The sequence below is a fragment of the Biomphalaria glabrata genome, chromosome 3 (assembly GCF_947242115.1).
Source record: "Biomphalaria glabrata chromosome 3, xgBioGlab47.1, whole genome shotgun sequence".
Classification (NCBI taxonomy): Eukaryota; Metazoa; Mollusca; class Gastropoda; family Planorbidae; genus Biomphalaria; species Biomphalaria glabrata.
Window position 1 is genome coordinate 18,557,779 of NC_074713.1, and position 19,240 is coordinate 18,577,018.

Below are 19,240 nucleotides of genomic sequence, written 5' to 3' on the forward strand. Positions count from 1 at the left end.
CATAAAATTTTTACAAAAATATTGAAATCTATAAAAGAATGTTATTATACACATTGTCATTGCTAAATGTTGTCCAGGATATTTCTTATTGTGACCTGTTGCTAATTTTGAATTTGAGTTTAGTAATGTTCAAATAGTTACTCTCTTAAAAATCACATTTTTCTGTTCAGCCAATTTTCCATTTTAAATTTTGTATTGGTGTGTTTTTAAAATAACTTCTCTGAATTTATACATTTTTTAAACTATCTAAATGTGTTCATTTCAAAAACCTTTTTTTTCTGTAAAATGCTATTGAATCTATAGGAAATTCATATTAGGTTTAATTTTCTCACCCTGCATGTGTCTACATATGCTTATTTTATCTTTTCAAAAACTTGTCATGTTTTCTCTAGTTGCTGGTGAGGTAAAAGAATGCCAGTCCAAGCATTTTCAAATGTGTCTTGTAGCATTCTTTAGTTTTTTTTTATAACAATGACTGACGTATGAAATGTTCTTGTTTATGGTCTCAGTATTTTCTGTTTAAAACAACTGAATCATTTAAAAGATGTGCTCTTGATAGGCTAACATTCAATGCAGTGGATAAATATGACCAGTATATGAGATCCATTTAAACTCAGTCAATTTAGAGTTGACAAAACTAATGGTGCAGCTACAGATGGAGTCAGCATGAACCTTCCGTCTAGAACTTCTACGTTTTTGTTTCTAACATCCAATAGACTTTCTGTTTTGTGATCCACAGTTGTTATTTCAGAATTTATTTATTATTTAACATTTATTTTACATCTATGGCCATTTTTTATATGGTAAGGTTGAATTTGTTCTATTGTGATCTCAGACCCATAGGGTCTCTTAGCTCTGGATGTACTGACTACAAAATATTTTGGTGGTGGTCTATGTGTAAGTCTTTTAAGAAATTATTTCCTTAGTAATTATCACTAGTAATTATTATCCTACATTCCAAGCACTTCAACTTTCTGTGTTGTGTATTTGTTGTGCATAATTGTTTCATACATGAAGATATTATTTGTGCAAGTGTTCTAAGCTTATTCATTACATAATGATATTGACCTTGACAATGTTTGTCACCGCTTGCATCATCAAGCTGATTTATTTTGTGTGTGTTTTGTTTTGCAAATATTAAATCAAAAAAAAAAAAAAATAGGCACAAATCATTGAACTGTTGATCCTCACAAGTGGTTTCAATTTGTAGAAGTCAGCTGCACAAAATCTTGTCTTGATTCCTGTTTGAGGTGACTTGTCAGATAGCAGAGCAACATCCAGTCCCTTCCCCTCCCCATGTACAAATAATCAAACTGGTTGTGATACATTCAGTCCTGCCTTGATGTTGTGTTTTTTTTTTTTTTTGAGATAAATTTATTTTTAAACTTTTTATTTATTTAGGCTTATACATTTTTTTTATTTTTTTTTTGCATTGTGCCATACTTAGACCAATAGACATCACAACTTTGTGTCCAACAGAATGATGTACAGCTTTAAAAAAAGTGAAATGAGGGAATATCCCATCACTACCCCCCCCCCCCCCCCCACGGACACATACACACACACGTACATACATATACTTTTGACAAGATGTAAAGACATTTGACAAGATGATTTGTGTTTGAAGTGTTACATATGTTCATGCCATAATGTTGTGTTTTATTAAAGCTGCAGATACCTTTGTTCTGTGTTTGAAGTGTTTTGTGTGTTTCAAACCCCTGCAACAAATATTAGTGTGAATGAAAGTGTTCTAAATAGAATTTGTTTAGTTGCCATTTAGAGGAATTCTTTAGGAACTTTGTTTTTATTGCATTATTTTCAAATGAATTTTGGTTTGTATTATTGTTAGAGGGTCAATCTTCTAGTCAGGAAATACTTTTAGCTTAGGAAAGAAATTAGTTTCTATTATAAAATTGAACTCAAAAAGTTTTGTGAATGGAAAAAAGTGTGTGAACATCTTTCCTATTGTTTCAGTTGTCTAGTGAAATAAATACTTGTACACGACCCATTGGGAGACAGAAGATTCTTGTGTTTTTATTTTACTAACAAAAGTGAATTGAAATGTTTTTAGGACTCAAATAAAATTGTTTGTATGGTAGAGGAAGATGTGACTATTGGAATGTGTGGAGTCATAGGGAGAAAAATTGTACAGAAAATGTCCAGTAAAAAAAGCAAACAATTAATTTCATTGAAAGTTTTGTTTTCATTCTACAAGTTCAGGATGATAGAAACTGTTAGTGGCCAAACTTAAAGTAAAACAAAACAATTTCACGTCCTTCCAGACTTCCAGCCCAGCATTCTTCAATGTTGTTGTTTTTTCTTTTCAAAATAGATCCTGTCTTGGATCAGATCTTGTTATGTCTTGGATTAGATCTTTTTATGTCTTGGATTAGATCTTTTTATGTCTTGGATTAGATCTTGTTATGTCTTGGATTAGATCTTGTTATGTCTTGGATTAGATCTTTTTATGTCTTGGATTAGATCTTGTTATGTCTTGGATCAGATCTTGTTATGTCTTGGATTAGATCTTTTTATGTCTTGGATTAGATCTTGTTATGTCTTGGATTAGATCTTTTTATGTCTTGGATTAGATCTTGTTATGTCTTGGATTAGATCTTTTTATGTCTTGGATTAGATCTTGTTATGTCTTGGATTAGATCTTGTTATGTCTTGGATTAGATCTCTTTATGTCTTGGATCAGATCTTTTTATTTCTTGGATTAGATCTTATGTCTTGGATTAGATCTTTTTATGTCTTGGATTAGATCTTTTTATGTCTTGGATTAGATCTTTTTATGTCTTGGATCAGATCTTGTTATGTCTTGGATTAGATCTTGTTATGTCTTGGATCAGATCTTTTTATTTCTTGGATTAGATCTTATGTCTTGGATTAGATCTTTTTATGTCTTGGATCAGATCTTGTTATTTCTTGGATTAGATCTTGTTATGTCTTGGATTAGATCTTTTTATGTCTTGGATCAGATCTTGTTATGTCTTGGATCAAATCTTGTTATGTCTTGGATCAGATCATTTTATGTCTTGGATCAGATCATTTTATGTCTTGGATCAGATCTTGTTATGTCTTGGATTAGATCATTTTATGTCTTGGATCAGATCTTGTTATGTCTTGGATCAGATCTTGTTATGTCTTGGATTAGATCATTTTATGTCTTGGATCAGATCTTGTTATGTCTTGGATCAGATCATTTTATGTCTTGGATCAGATCTTTTTATGTCTTGGATTAGATCTTATGTCTTGGATTAGATCTTTTTATGTCTTGGATCAGATCTTTTTATGTCTTGGATTAGATCTTATGTCTTGGATTAGATCTTTTATGTCTTGGATTAGATCTTGTTATGTCTTGGATTAGATCTTGTTATGTCTTGGATCATATCTTTTTATGTCTTGGATTAGATCTTATGTCTTGGATTAGATCTTTTTATGTCTTGGATCAGATCTTGTTATTTCTTGGATTAGATCTTGTTATGTCTTGGATCAAATCTTGTTATGTCTTGGATCAGATCATTTTATGTCTTGGATCAGATCATTTTATGTCTTGGATCAAATCTTGTTATGTCTTGGATCAGATCATTTTATGTTTTGGATCAGATCATTTTATGTCTTGGATCAGATCTTTTTATTTCTTGGATTACATCTTATGTCTTGGATTAGATCTTGTTATGTCTTGGATTAGATCTTTTTATGTCTTGGATCAGATCTTGTTATTTCTTGGATTAGATCTTGTTATGTCTTGGATTAGATCTTTTTATGTCTTGGATCAGATCTTGTTATGTCTTGGATCAAATCTTGTTATGTCTTGGATCAGATCATTTTATGTCTTGGATCAGATCATTTTATGTCTTGGATCTGATCTTGTTATGTCTTGGATTGGATCATTTTATGTCTTGGATCAGATCTTGTTATGTCTTGGATCAGATCTTGTTATGTCTTGGATTAGATCATTTTATGTCTTGGATCAGATCTTGTTATGTCTTGGATCAGATCATTTTATGTCTTGGATCATATCTTTTTATGTCTTGGATTAGATCTTATGTCTTGGATTAGATCTTTTTATGTCTTGGATTAGATCTTTTTATGTCTTGGATTAGATCTTTTTATGTCTTGGATTAGATCTTGTTATGTCTTGGATTAGATCTTGTTATGTCTTGGATCAGATCTTTTTATTTCTTGGATTAGATCTTATGTCTTGGATTAGATCTTTTTATGTCTTGGATCAGATCTTGTTATTTCTTGGATTAGATCTTGTTATGTCTTGGATCAAATCTTGTTATGTCTTGGATCAAATCTTGTTATGTCTTGGATCAGATCATTTATGTCTTGGATCAAATCTTGTTATGTCTTGGATCAGATCATTTTATGTCTTGGATCAGATCATTTTATGTCTTGGATTAGATCTTGTTATGTCTTGGATCAGATCATTTTATGTCTTGGATCAGATCTTTTTATGTCTTGGATTAGATCTTATGTCTTGGATTAGATCTTTTTATGTCTTGGATTAGATCTTGTTATGTCTTGGATTAGATCTTGTTATGTCTTGGATCATATCTTTTTATGTCTTGGATTAGATCTTATGTCTTGGATTAGATCTTTTTATGTCTTGGATCAGATCTTGTTATTTCTTGGATTAGATCTTGTTATGTCTTGGATCAAATCTTGTTATGTCTTGGATCAGATCATTTTATGTCTTGGATCAAATCTTGTTATGTCTTGGATCAGATCATTTTATGTCTTGGATCAGATCATTTTATGTCTTGGATCAGATCTTGTTATGTCTTGGATTAGATCATTTTATGTCTTGGATCAGATCTTGTTATGTCTTGGATCAGATCTTGTTATGTCTTGGATTAGATCATTTTATGTCTTGGATCAGATCTTGTTATGTTTTGGATCAGATCATTTTATGTCTTGGATCAGATCTTTTTATTTCTTGGATTACATCTTATGTCTTGGATTAGATCTTGTTATGTCTTGGATTAGATCTTTTTATGTCTTGGATCAGATCTTGTTATTTCTTGGATTAGATCTTGTTATGTCTTGGATTAGATCTTTTTATGTCTTGGATCAGATCTTGTTATGTCTTGGATCAAATCTTGTTATGTCTTGGATCAGATCATTTTATGTCTTGGATCAGATCATTTTATGTCTTGGATCTGATCTTGTTATGTCTTGGATTAGATCATTTTATGTCTTGGATCAGATCTTGTTATGTCTTGGATCAGATCTTGTTATGTCTTGGATTAGATCTTTTTATGTCTTGGATCAGATCTTGTTATGTCTTGGATCAGATCATTTTATGTCTTGGATCATATCTTTTTATGTCTTGGATTAGATCTTATGTCTTGGATTAGATCTTTTTATGTCTTGGATTAGATCTTTTTATGTCTTGGATTAGATCTTTTTATGTCTTGGATTAGATCTTGTTATGTCTTGGATTAGATCTTGTTATGTCTTGGATCAGATCTTTTTATTTCTTGGATTAGATCTTATGTCTTGGATTAGATCTTTTTATGTCTTGGATCAGATCTTGTTATTTCTTGGATTAGATCTTGTTATGTCTTGGATCAAATCTTGTTATGTCTTGGATCAGATCTTGTTATGTCTTGGATCAGATCATTTTATGTCTTGGATCAAATCTTGTTATGTCTTGGATCAGATCATTTTATGTCTTGGATCAGATCATTTTATGTCTTGGATTAGATCTTGTTATGTCTTGGGTCAGATCTTGTTATGTCTTGGATTAGATCTTGTTGTGTCTTCAATCAAATCTTGTTATGTCTTGGAGATCGTATTATGTCATGGATCAGATCTTATTAGTCTTGGATTAGTTCTTATGACTTGGACTAGATCTTCTTTTGTCTTGGATAAAATCTTATTATGTCTTAGATTAGATCAGAAGTCCTCTTTGATTAAACCTGTTCATGTGAATCAAAATATTGTCTACTGGTAATTATTGTAAGTTCTAAGTATCAGTAGTAGATGGCCACTAAATGACCATTAACTGCAAACTACTCATTCAACATTATCGTTCTCCTAGTGATTTTCTCCCCTCTTTCTTGGCGGTGCCAACCAACTGGAAACAACAACCTTCTAATTCTCCATGAGACAGACTGCTGGGAGAGGAGGGGGAGGGGGGCTGGCTAGATGGAAAGGAACTAGGATTCTCATAGCGACGGAAGATTTCAATTTTTAAACCCAATATTTGAGGTTCTATAGTTTTGCTATGAGATAAAAAAAAAAAAGGAATTCAGAAATAATTTTCGGAAGTCAATTAAAGATGACCACGAGATTGATGGGCTGACTCACTCTGACAGACCTTTGTCATTTTGAAGGTCTGCTGCACCAGCACAGCGGGTCTCTTGCTAGTCGTTCAGCTTCAGCGATAAATGGTTTGACAACAAACATTTGGAGTTGGGGGGGGGGGGAGGCAGTTCTGTATCTCATGTTTGTTTTTTACGTTTTCTTTAAGTTTTAGTGGGGGGGGGGCACATCTCTGCCTGTGGTACCGTGTGAGGCATGAACCAGCTTCCTCCAGGCATCTCGATTCTGGGCGAGTCTCTCCAACTGTCCCCATGTCTTGCAAATCTACTCAGCATCTGCTTGCAAATCGCGGTGACATGCATTCCTGGGCCCTCCGCTCTTCCTAAAAGGGATTTCAGGTGAGGGCTTGTCTTGTAACGCTGGATGCATCCTTGCGAAGATAGCGCCCCCGTTGAAGACCACTGCTATAGTGCATTTTAGACGTCACGAGATAGAATTTCTGAAGCCCAGAATGTAGGGTAATGCTTGACACTGTGGCCTCTTTTCTGTAACTAAAATGGGATTTTTTACCCCCCCCCCCCCCCCACTTTGACTTTCTGTCTAGGGAGGTGTAAATTTGAATTTTATTTTTGTTTTAGTGAGGGTGATACACTTTAAAGTCTGAGAATCACTGAAACAATATTTGTTTGTAGTTCTCTCTATGTCTGGCTCGTCCGTGGTATGGCTTTTTTTAAAATATTATTTCCTTTTACCAAACGGTTAATGGGGACGTTACCCTGTTAAATATCATCTTGTTAGTCCCCCCCCCTTTTTTTTTTCCTCGATACACTTAGCTTATACTTTAACGTTAAATCATGAGAATTGAGCACCTAAAAAGGGAGTTAAATATCGTGAGATCCTACAAATACATTTAACTGGATTATGTCCCTTATATCACATTTCCCTTTGGTAACATATTTCTTTTCTTACCCATCTATCGCCTCCAAACTTTAGATTTAATTTTTAATGGGTTTTATTAATAACTTCTTCTATGTACATTTTGTAGTACAACTACTCTACGTATGTATGTGCTCAGTGTGTATGTCGTGTGTAGTCATTAATGTGTGTGTAGCAGTGGCGTAGCTAGAGTATATGATGCCTGGTGCGGGACCTCATCTTGATGCCCCCCCCCCCAAAAAAAAAACAAAAAAAAAACAACTAACTAATTAATAACATTGCAAAACCTTACTTTTTTGTTCAAAATAATATGTATTCATTAATCAAATATTGTTAATTCAAAAAAATCATTTTTACATAAACATACTACAAGTGAATTTTACGCGCCTTCTTGACGGCTTCTCCACTGGCGCTCCAGAGGGTCTCGACTAAAAGTTAAGGCTAGTTCCGGTTATTTTGATGAGGATATCACAGCGGTGTGTTGAAGTTGTGAAAAAGGAGTGTGAACGGTCCAGTGTAACAAAAAAATGTTACCGAATTGACTTCAGCTTCAGCAGCTCGAATTTCTGATAAATTAAGAGAATGGTTTGAGCAGGCAATGAATAGTAACTTCTAGAATACGTTTTTGGACAACGAAGTTTTGACCTTTCATGACCGCAGCATTATCATAGCCTTGACCCCTGCAATCCATTATGTCTAAGCCATCCGAACGCAGTTTCTCTAGAATCATCTCAGCTATTCCAGCAGCATGCTTGTCCATTGTGTCGATGAAGTCAACAACAAAAGACTCACAAACCTGCACCCCGTCATTATCCATGACAGCGTACCGTAAAATTTGGGAAGTTTGATCCAGCTTTGAGATGTCAAGTGTACTGTCAAAAATAATAGAGAAATGTTTGGCTTGTTTTACTTGCTGTGTGATTTGTTTTTTAGCGTGATCCCCCAATATTGTAATAAATTCATTTTGTATTTGTGGAAAAATGTATGTATTCGGTCTGGAACAAAGCTTAGTTCGAAACACATGCTCCCTCAAGAATGGATCGTACTTTGATAGTAAATTTACTAACTCTCCAGGTTTTCGTCTCTTGTATAATCAAATCTTGGGCCTTGTTGTCAATATTGTTCTCTACTCTCAGGCAAACTTCAAGTTCCCTCCAAGCAAGCGATGACTGAATGTGAGCTCTGCTGGTCTCATGTTTTTCTATTTTCGAGGATAACCTCCACCACTCATTGAATCCATCTTTGGATTTAAATAAAGATTTGGTACTTGATCTTGTTGAGAAGAGTATGCAGAGGAAGCAAAATAAGGATTCTTTTTTTGGCGAATAACACATCCATTTTCTAAGAACTTTCTCGCCGTTTGACATTTGCCGGAAAAACCAAGCCTATGAATGCTTTCTAGCATTTCCTTTTGCTGATTCTTGGTGTCTATACGCCTCTCGGAATTGACTGTCCATACGCTGAACTGTTTAAAATCCTTGAGTGACAAGGTGTATAAGAATATTATCTGTGATGACATCAGGCCAATTTCCAATGTCGTTCAGTCTAGAGTTTATTATCCTGCTTTCTGTATTGTTTACACTGTCTGATGGTTCAGCTTCTTCAGTATGAATTTTTGCGGAGTGTGCTAAAAACATGCTTTTGTGCTGTCCTTTAGTCTCTAGAACCTGCGATATTGAAGTATTTTCTTCTTTTTCATCATTCAGGATGTCGGCCTCATAATTTTTTTTTGGATTCAATGATAACCATCTCATCTTGCTTTGTTGCTTTTAATTGTTCAGTTAATTCTTACCCAATAACAGCTCGCCTGTAGTCGGTGGACTCTGGCAATAATGTGACTTGAAATTGTCTAGATGCTTCTTTAGACTTAAGAAATTTAAGAAACGCACCTCACTGCGGTCAAAGAAACTGCTTTATGCGGATGACATTGTCCTCTGGTCAACCGGGAATAAAGCCGACCAAATACAAGCGGCATTACAAGCAGACTTCCAAACCATCTCCTCGTATTGCGACAAATAACAGATTCAGATAAACGTTGCCAAAACGACCTGGTCCCTGTTCAGCCTAGGGATCGACATTCTTAGGGCTCCTTTCGAGCTTCAACTCGGTGGGCTGCGCCTCCAACGTGAAAACACGCCAAAATATCTAGGGTTGACCCTGGATAGAAAGTAGTCAATGTTCCAGCACGTCCAGGAAGTTGAAAGAAAAGCCTCGGAGAAGTTAGTGTTACTAAGAAAGCTGGCCAGCACAAAGTGGGGTGCCAAAGCTGACATGCTACGCACATTGTACTTAGGGGCAGTCAGATCACAAATTGAGTACAGCTATACAGTTCAAGTATATGCTATTAAAACTGCCCTCGAATCACTCGACCGAGTTCATTTGTGGCACCTTTAGGACAAGCCCAACAAACGCTGCTGAAATCTTAACAAACGTGGCCCCTTTATATCTTAGGATTGAGAGGGCGGTACTTACGGCATACGAGCGCTACAAAAGGGGTGACTTTAGGCTACCCACCACAATCTTAGTGCAACAGTGGAGAGAGAGAAGAACCGCATAAAAATGCGATCGTTTCTCCACATTGCGGCCAATTTGTCAAAATCAGCTGGGCTCTCCAATGATAGAATTCCTATTAGAAGAATTAGTACTTGCCCTCCGTGAAGGAGATTGCCTGCCCCACAAATAAACATGTCCCTTATAGGGCAAGAGAGAGCCACCAAGAGGCGATTAACACCTGCCATACTCCAAAACTTGGCATCAGCTACACTAAAGTCTTACACATCAGATGCCATTTTCTGCTATACCGATTGGTAGGTAATGAGGGACCCCGATAGTTCTGGGTATGGGGCCCTTATAGTCTACCCAGACCGGACAAAACCAGAGACGCCGATTTCTCCGTCTGAGCTTTAAAGGGTTTTGAGGCGTCAGCCAGACTAGTCAGTCTTGAGCACTGTTCATCATTTTTTTTACATTACAGTATTACAATTAACTAGTTAGTTAAAAAAAAAACCTGGTAGAAAACAAAGGTAGCTTATTTAAAAATATTGACATTACAATAGAATTATTTCAAAATTAAACTATAAAGAATCATAAAGAAATGAATAAACTAAGACAATTGTTTAGAGCTAGAGTTTAGAAATATATTTGTAAACTCAATATCTAGATTAAACCAGTGGACTAAACAATGAAGTAAAAAAAGGTTGGCCTATCTTCTTCTTCTTTATATTACAGAGCATTGATCAGTGTAGTAACAACATGTACCGTGTGTCCGAAATAAATCTAGTAAATTAGATTCAAACTGTTCTATAGCTTACATTGTATGGAAGAAATAGTCAAGGAGATGAAACAAAATAGCGACATGACTAGTTTATAAATCGTTAGTTGATGTTTAAAATACAGTAGTTTATGTTTGTTCGTGTCCATACAATTAGTCATTTTTACTGAAACGCTCAGGGAAATACGAAATAAATACACAATGGGGGAATTTTGGTGCCCCTTTCCACTTGGTGCCCTGTGCGGCCCGCACCACCCGCACATTGGTAGCTACGCCACTAGTGTGTAGTAGCTATGTCTGTATGTATTCTCTGTGTATGTCGTGTGTAGTAATTAATGTGTGTGTAGTAGCTATGTTTGTATGTAGGCCTATGCATGTATAGCCAATGGGTACAGTGTGCATGTATGTAAATGATATGAATTCAACCTCCTTAAAAAATAAAATGGTATAGTTACTTTACAAAAGCAATGTCCATCATTGATAATGTTTTTTTAAATTTTTACTTGCACAATGTGATTGCTAACAGTCCATTACACAAGTTGCTTCCCTTTGTTTTAAGTTTAATTTTAATAGACGTTATAGATGCTATACAAATACGAGACTTTACAAAAGAAGAACAAACAATTCAATGATTCGGTTTCATATTATGGTTTCTTCTTCAATATAAACAATATACACAGTATAATTATTGTATCAATTAAAACATTAACTGGACAATCATTTCTTTATGCGTAAACAAAATAACAAAAATACACACACACATCAAACTTCTAACATTTCATCACATATGTGTCGCCATTGCGACATGCATACAAATAGTTACACATACATCAACACACATACAAGTAAACTTCGTACATATGTTTCATTGCACACTGTAAAGAGAAGAGCTTTTAGAAAAACATAAAATAGAGAGAGAAAAGAGATAGAAAGTGAAAAAGCACAGACAAATCACGTGACAATTTTTAGATGTTTATAAAATTAAATTATCGTATCTTACGAATTAGGGACGCTCCTTCATTTTGCTTACAATGAAAGGGGGGGGGATGAACTCTAGCACTTCAGTCCTGACGTCAAATCATGAACACGGTCGTGCGGTTTGCGCGCTGGACTGTCGTTTGGATTTATCGATGGTCCCGGGCTCAAACCCTGCCCGCTCCCATCCCCCGTCGTCCTGCGGGAGGTTTGGACTAGGAAGTAAACTATCTTCAACTCTGAAGGAACATGCGAAATATGTAAAACATTTTAAAACAACTCGGTGGCTAACCCTGGGTTTTGAAACAAGACCATCAGGTCCACAACCAAACAGTCTTCCATCTGCGAGTGTTGTAATACATGTATATACAACAGGGGAAAAAAAACATTATCCGAAATTTTTTTTTTTTATGTCATATTTGTTAGATGTTCTTTTCGTGAGATGTGCTATTTGTCGAAAGTGCTGTTTGTTAGATGCGTTATTCGTTGGTTCAGTGTTTCCCAAACTGTGTTCCATGGAACCCTACTGTTCCGCGAGGTCTGGCTAGACGATCCACGAAGGACTGGTTTAATTAACTAGTAGACCTTCACGGACATTAATCCCTAATAAAATGCAGAGAAAAGACAAACTAAATACTATAGCATCCCTACGAACTTTAAACTGACATAGACTAGATTCTGACTCGCATTTTAAACAAAGACACAGTAAAAGATTAATCATTAAATGATTTCTGGTTGAGTTTTTTTGAAGAGTTCCACAATATTTCAAAACAAGCGGCTCGTTTAATCTCCTACTTCCGTTTCGTACAACCTATATGTGTGTGTGTGTGTGTGTGTGTGTGTGAAGCCAGATGTCCTGATGGTGTAACAAACTCAAAGTATACAAGTTTGAACTTTGAAGCCACACTAGTTGTTAGAATTCAGACTATCAATATCATGCCTGTGTCAAGAAGTTAGGCGAGGACACAATACCCTCAAAGTCGCTAGACCATATAAATATACCTATATTTTTAAACTTTTATACTTGGGAAAAAAAAAGGTTAATTTAGAGCATGATTTAATTATTTGTATTTAAACAATAGAAAAAAAATACAACCTATGTCCAAGTGCAGAAAAAGTGATAACAAAGTCATTCATTACATGATAGCTCATGTTGAGAAATGACACAATGATTACACAAAAGAAAAGTAACATTGTTTATCTCCGTTGTAGACTTTGACATTGCAGGTTATTTACGTTTTTTACGGTAATTTGCTCTATTATGTATACATTTTTTTATTTCATTCTTCACCTCCCCTTTACTCCTCTCTGTCTTTTTGATTTGGAGAGATTTTATTTCAATGACAGGCAACAACAACATACAAACTTTAGAAAAAAAAGAAAACTTTATACCGGATACGCCAAAAAGCTTGCTACTTTTATACGTAACATCCTTTGATGAAAATATCCAATACAGAAAAGTTTTGGTTGAAGTCTTTCTCTCTGATATTCCGTAAGGTCCATTAACACTGGGACACTAAGTACAACTGTATTTAATCTATACAACATTTTCAGCCTGTTCTTCCCAACGGTGAGCATTTTAAGGTAATATCAAGAACTCAGATTGGAGTTAGATCATTCTATGAAGTTAATGTTGAGCCTCAAGAAATGGTCAGAAACATTAAAAACAGACTGTGCTACTTTTATATCGTCTCTTGTAGTTCTAAAGTTCTAATCATCATGAACGCTGTAGAGCTGGGCAGACTACTGATGCCTGCGGTGGCTGGATTAGGGCTCGGCGCGTTGCGCTGGTACTGATTCAAATAGTCCGATGGGAATATCCGGTGCACGTCCGGTGGGCATGACGATGCTGCAGTGTCAGCCGGGGAGCTGCTGGAAGCGGTTGTTGCTTGGGGCGGGCGTAGGGTCGTAGATACCGTCTCCAGGACGGCTGTGCCCAGGCTGGCCTGACGGGGTAACGTCCTGCCGCACGCAGCCACAGCACCTTGCTCCGCCGTGGTGTCCGATACGTCGGCCGCGAGGAGCCCGGGGTTGTAAGAGTCTGTATGCGCGGGGCCGGATGTGGCTGAAATGAAAGGGCCATAAGTCAGGGCAGGGTCCTTGTAGACCATCATGGCCATAGAGAGGTATGGCGACTGGACAGTGCCTGGTGACCACACGTAGCCTCCTCCGCTGATGAGTGCCTCGTTGCAAGGGGGAGAAGTGGTGGCGTGGTCGTAGTAACTGGGTTTGTTCAGCGGCGCGTGCTCCCCCATGTCATCATGACCTTCATCGTGGTCGTCCTCATTGTCGCCATACGTTTTTCTACAGGAACAGAGAGGGAACATTAGTAAGTCTGTCTGTCTGTCATATCTATCTATCTATCTATCTATCTATCTATCTATCTATCTATCTATCTATCTATCTATCTATCTATCTATCTATCTATCTATCTATCTACCTACCTACCTACCTACCTACCTACCATCTTTCTAACTATCTATCTATCTATCTATCTATCTATCTATCTATCTATCTATCTATCTATCTCTATCTATCTATCTATCTATCTATCTATCTATCTATCTATCTATCTATCTACCTACCTACCTACCTACCATCTTTCTAACTATCTATCTATCCATCTATCTATCTATCTATCTATCTATCTATCTATCTATCTATCTATCTATCTACCTACCTACCTACCTACCTACCATCTTTCTAACTATCTATCTATCTATCTATCTATCTATCTATCTATCTATCTATCTATCTATCTATCTATCTCTATCTATCTATCTATCTATCTATCTATCTATCTATCTATCTATCTATCTATCTACCTACCTACCTACCTACCTACCTACCATCTTTCTAACTATCTATCTATCCATCTATCTATCTATCTATCTATCTATCTATCTATCTATCTATCTATCTATCTATCTATCTATCTATCTACCTACCTACCTACCTACCATCTTTCTAACTATCTATCTATCCATCTATCTATCTATCTATCTATCTATCTATTTACATATGCGAGTTCGGAAGTGCCGTAATTATAGTTCAAACACTTGAATAATCAATGAAGTAACAAAGTGTTGATATACTTTTCTTGAGTTTTAATTATTTTAAACTCAAAACTTGAAATATAAATGGTAACTATTTACTTTTAAACTAGCGACTTCTAGATCTCTCTCTCTCTCTCTCTCTCTCTTGTCTCAAGATACTCCTCCTCTATTTATACCCTAACCCAGTGATGCCCAAACGACGGCCCGCGGGCCAGATACGGCCCGCGACGTGGTTCAAACCGGCCCGCTAAAACATCGGCACAAAAGATAGGAAATAGAAAAAAATTTAAAAAGGTTGAAAAATGTATTTTCTATGTTAGGATTCACTTTTCCTTTGATGGATTTCATTCTAATTTTTGGTCTTGTAGTAGTCACGTAATTATTTTGTTCTACAAGAACACAAGTTGTTGTTTTTTTCGGCGACAAGAATTAACAGTTGTTTTAGAGTCTTGGATAGTTCCGCGGCTGTCTTGAGCTAGCCGTGTCCTTGACATCTCATGTGTATAACACAGCGCATCTTTTCTGCATCATTTTTATTCGTGTTCTTCTGACACCAACATGATTGGTGACATTCCATGTAACATTTGTTCGTTATTGTAATGGGATGGTCGAAGAAACGAAAATTGGATGTTGAAACTTTCAGGAAAAGTGCACAGATCTTTTTTTTTTTTTTGTGGAACATAATAAATCAATATGTTTGATCTGTACAGTAATGTTTTTAAGTAACATAACATAAAATGCATTCTGAAACAAACCATTACAAAAATATTGAGGCATTGTTGTCTTGAGCCGCTAAGAAAAGATCGGAAAGTTACGTCAAAAGTTGAGTAGAGTTTTGCGATTGGCGAAAATATTGACCAAGAAGTCAAGAAATGAGTCAGCTGTAATAGAGGCTACAAAGTAGCTCACACTTTAAGAAGAGAAATGAAGCATAAAAAGTTGATTGCTGGCAGAGATGGAATACAATCGTCCGGAAAAAAACAAAAGTTGTAGCTTTCAGCTTTTCTGCCATGAAAATTGCAAACTGATTGAAAGATGTTAGTGAAAATCCAAATTCAAAACTAAATGACAGAGCAGCAGATTTCGAAATCATTTCTATTGCCGCTGGGGAATGACACCAAGTGGAACTGATTGACTTACAAAGCCAGACTTCCCTGCTTGAGAAATTTCGAGCAATACAGACAATAAATTTCTACGCCTTATTGTCCTCATAAACTTTGCACATTTCCGAAAACAATTGCTGGGTATGATCACAATGTTTACAAGAACTTAATTTAGTGGAAAAACTTTCAGTTACAAGACGCCATTGTTACATATTGACCTATGGGTGTAAGTAGATCTACAAGCATACATGGGATTGTGATAAATGTTTAAAATGTTTTAGTCTCTATTTCTTTTTTTTTATCTGTCGTTAATGTGGCCCGCCACACGAGTGTCGGAAATTAAAATGGCCCGCACACTAGCGGATCCAGAACTTTGGAGTGGGGGGGGGGGGGCGATTTTTTTCCAAACCCTAACCCTAACGCCCAGTAAACCCTAACTCTACGCATAAACGTGCATACAGCGCGCGCGCGCACGCACACACACACACGCACACACACGCACGCGCACACACACACACATATATATATATAAATATGAGAATAAAAAAAGCAGCATTTCTCGACCTTCGGCGAAAAACAAAACAACTGGGGCAGCGCTATAAAGTTCTATGGTGAAGTTCGGGGCGAAGCCCCGACGCCATAAGCGTTTTCTTGCTTTTTTTCACTGCAGAAACGCATTCTCCTGACAAGTACAGCTCATTATTCATCAATGGAGTTCGGGGCGAAGCCCCGACGCCATAAGCGTTTTCTTGCTTTTTTGACTGCAGATACGCATTCTCCTGACAAGTACAGCTCATTCTTCACAATGTAGTTCGGGGCGAAGCCCCGACGCCAAAAGCGTTTTCTTGCATTCTTCATTGCAGAAACGCATTCTCCTGACATCTACAACTCATTACCCATAAATGAAGTTCGGGGCGAAGCCCCGACGCCAAAAGCGTTTTCTTGCATTCTTCTCTGTAGAAACGCATTCTCCTGACATCTACAACTCATTACTCATAAATGGAGTTCGGGACGAAGCCCCGACGCCAAAAGGTTTTTTTTTGCATTCTTCACTGCAGAAACGCATTCTCCTGACCTGAAGCTCATTATTCATACTATTAAAAAACGACCTTTCGAATAATGTTGTACTTGAAAAATATTCTAATTTGAATTTATAGGCCCATAATACATTGCAAATAAAACCGATTTGTTCCTTGAAAAGACAGGATACCCCACGTATTTAGATTTTTGCTTTGAGGATCGCCGCCGAAAAAAAACTTATTCGATAAATAGTATTCAAGAAAACTCTAGTATAAATTGTGAGTAATAGTCCCAAATTTATTTAGCTAGAAAAATATCAGATTGAGTAAAGGTTGGGAAAAGGCGTCTATGAAAATATTATTTGAGTTTAGAACTCATCTCAATCATGACTCTTATACTGAAAAATTTCGTTTGAATTCTAACTTTTCCAATGCAAAGTCTTTCTTAAAATACTTATGATAACTTCATGTGAAATTACAAAAACTCTCTCTGGAAATGTGAGGGGCGGTAGAGTGAAAATGATTAATCCTCGCTCCTTTACTCATTTCTGCTAAAGATTGCATTTGGCATTAAAGAATAGGTATGGGGCGACTCGATATAAGAATTTAATTTATAGTATATATAAATTATATTAGTGACAGATTTTTTTAATTTTGTAATTTCTTAACTATAATACAAAAAGAAAAAGTATTGATTTGTCCGATGGGGGAAATGCGATTGCATGTATCGCCCCTCCCACCTGGTGCAACCCTTTTTCATTTAAATTTACTAATGATACAATTTAAGATTAGAGTATGGTACGACATATTTACAATGGGTCACATATCAATACGTAGTTTATATTATATAGATATTCAACTAATTTTATTCACAAACTATGATTCTCCACAAAAATAGGACCGCCCCCCCCCAGCACTCAGAGGGCTAGAGTGGGGAGGGCAGTACATGCAATCGCCCCCCCCCCCTCACCCTACCGAATCGGCCAAAATACCAGAAAGGGAGCGACATAATATAAAATGTATATATTAATTCAACTAATTATGTTCACAAACTATGATTTCTCCATAAAAACGGACCGCCCCCCCCCCACTCAAAGGGTTTAGGTGGGAAGAGCAGAAGAGGTATTCGTCCCCCCCCCCCCACCACCAATCGGTAAACAGGGAACGACATAATATAAAGATCGGTTAAAATATCAATAACAAGTTACAAGTATATAGATATTTAATTGATTTTGTTAGCAGGCTGTGATTTCTACCAATAAATTGGACCGCCCCCCCCCACTCGAAAGTGTAGTGGGGGGGGGGCGAGATTGATACCATCGCCCCCTCCCGACCCCACCAAATCGGCCAACATACTAGAGGGGGGGGCGAAATAATCTAAAAATAGGTTGAAATATAAATAATTAGTATATATTTTTAACATAAGTAATAAATTCGTATACAAATTATGTGAATCCTGTACTAAAGTTCGTCCGCCCCCCCCCCCGACGGGGGGGGGGGGGTCGGCCGAGTGGGGGGGGGCGATCGCCCCTAACGCCCCCCCCCCTGGATCCGCCAGTGGGCCCGCAGGCCGTATAAGGTTGGGCACCACTGCGGCCTAACCCATAGAATAATCTAGAACCATGACACCTCAATACCCTTGACCCTTTTACATCTGTTGTTTTTAATTTAACCTATGTTAATTATACCCCCCTGCTGTAGCCTTGAACTAAGTTTTAATCGGCGTCTCTCTGGCATCTAAGTGTGATAACGCGTGATCTAATTTGAGCTAGATACAATTTTGTGAACAATGAGATGTCACCAGGGACGTGACATCTATCTATCTATCTATCTTTCTATCCAGCTATCTATCTATCTATCTATCTATCTATCTATCTATCTATCTATCTATCTATCTATCTATCTATCTATCTATTTATTTTGTAGTCATGTTATCTCTAAAACAATATGTAATTAGGGCAATAGGCTATTCAAATCGATGGCTAGATTTTAATTGAAAAGGCTCCCTTTGATTTAACTACATCTCTTGGTCGCAGCGATCCAACATGACTAAACTATGACCTACTTATTGAGATTGGCGCTTTCGGAGAAATCCTGATCATCATCATGATCTGTTGTTGCCGTGACTACCGTTTGACCTTGACCTTGTTCTTTATCCTAAAAATTTGGAAATTTCAATGAATAAAATGTAAGTAGATAGAAAATACAATTTTAAAAAAATTGGACATTAAATTGATTTCTTACATAATATCTTCGACAATGTGACCATACCACGGATGTCTGGCTATGTGAGTATAGGACCAAATACCAGTGGGACCAATGGTCGCTGGGGCCGCCAGTCGAATGAATTGCACTAAGGCCCGTGGGACACTTAAAACGCAATTAAAGAGCCGAACCGTAACATTTATTCTACAGCGTTATTAGTTGTCATTACTTTTCATTGTGACCTACAAGAGCTCTCATAATCATTTAGGTAATAAAAAGTAGCAGAATTCGCACATGTCATATTGACCTTGACTACCATGTGAAGATGCTTCAAGTGCTGTCAGAAACCTGGGATCTCAATCTATCTACTTGTACATATTACAAAACAACAACCCT

General features: G+C 36.7%; 1 protein-coding gene across 6 annotated transcripts in view; it reads right to left on the minus strand.

Moving 5' to 3' along the window:
* Positions 1-11,118: 11,118 nt before the first annotated feature.
* LOC106057092 (uncharacterized) overlaps positions 11,119-19,240 on the minus strand; it is a 90,178-nt gene continuing 82,056 nt past the window's right edge. For all 6 annotated transcript variants that reach the window (XM_056023852.1, XM_056023849.1, XM_056023853.1 and 3 more), the window contains 2 exons: positions 18,705-18,796; positions 11,119-13,765 (listed from right to left, as the gene is read on the minus strand). In XM_056023852.1, coding sequence (XP_055879827.1) covers positions 13,144-13,765; positions 18,705-18,796 — 714 coding nt within the window. In that variant the 3' untranslated portion in view covers positions 11,119-13,143. The remainder of the gene's footprint in view (positions 13,766-18,704; positions 18,797-19,240) is intronic.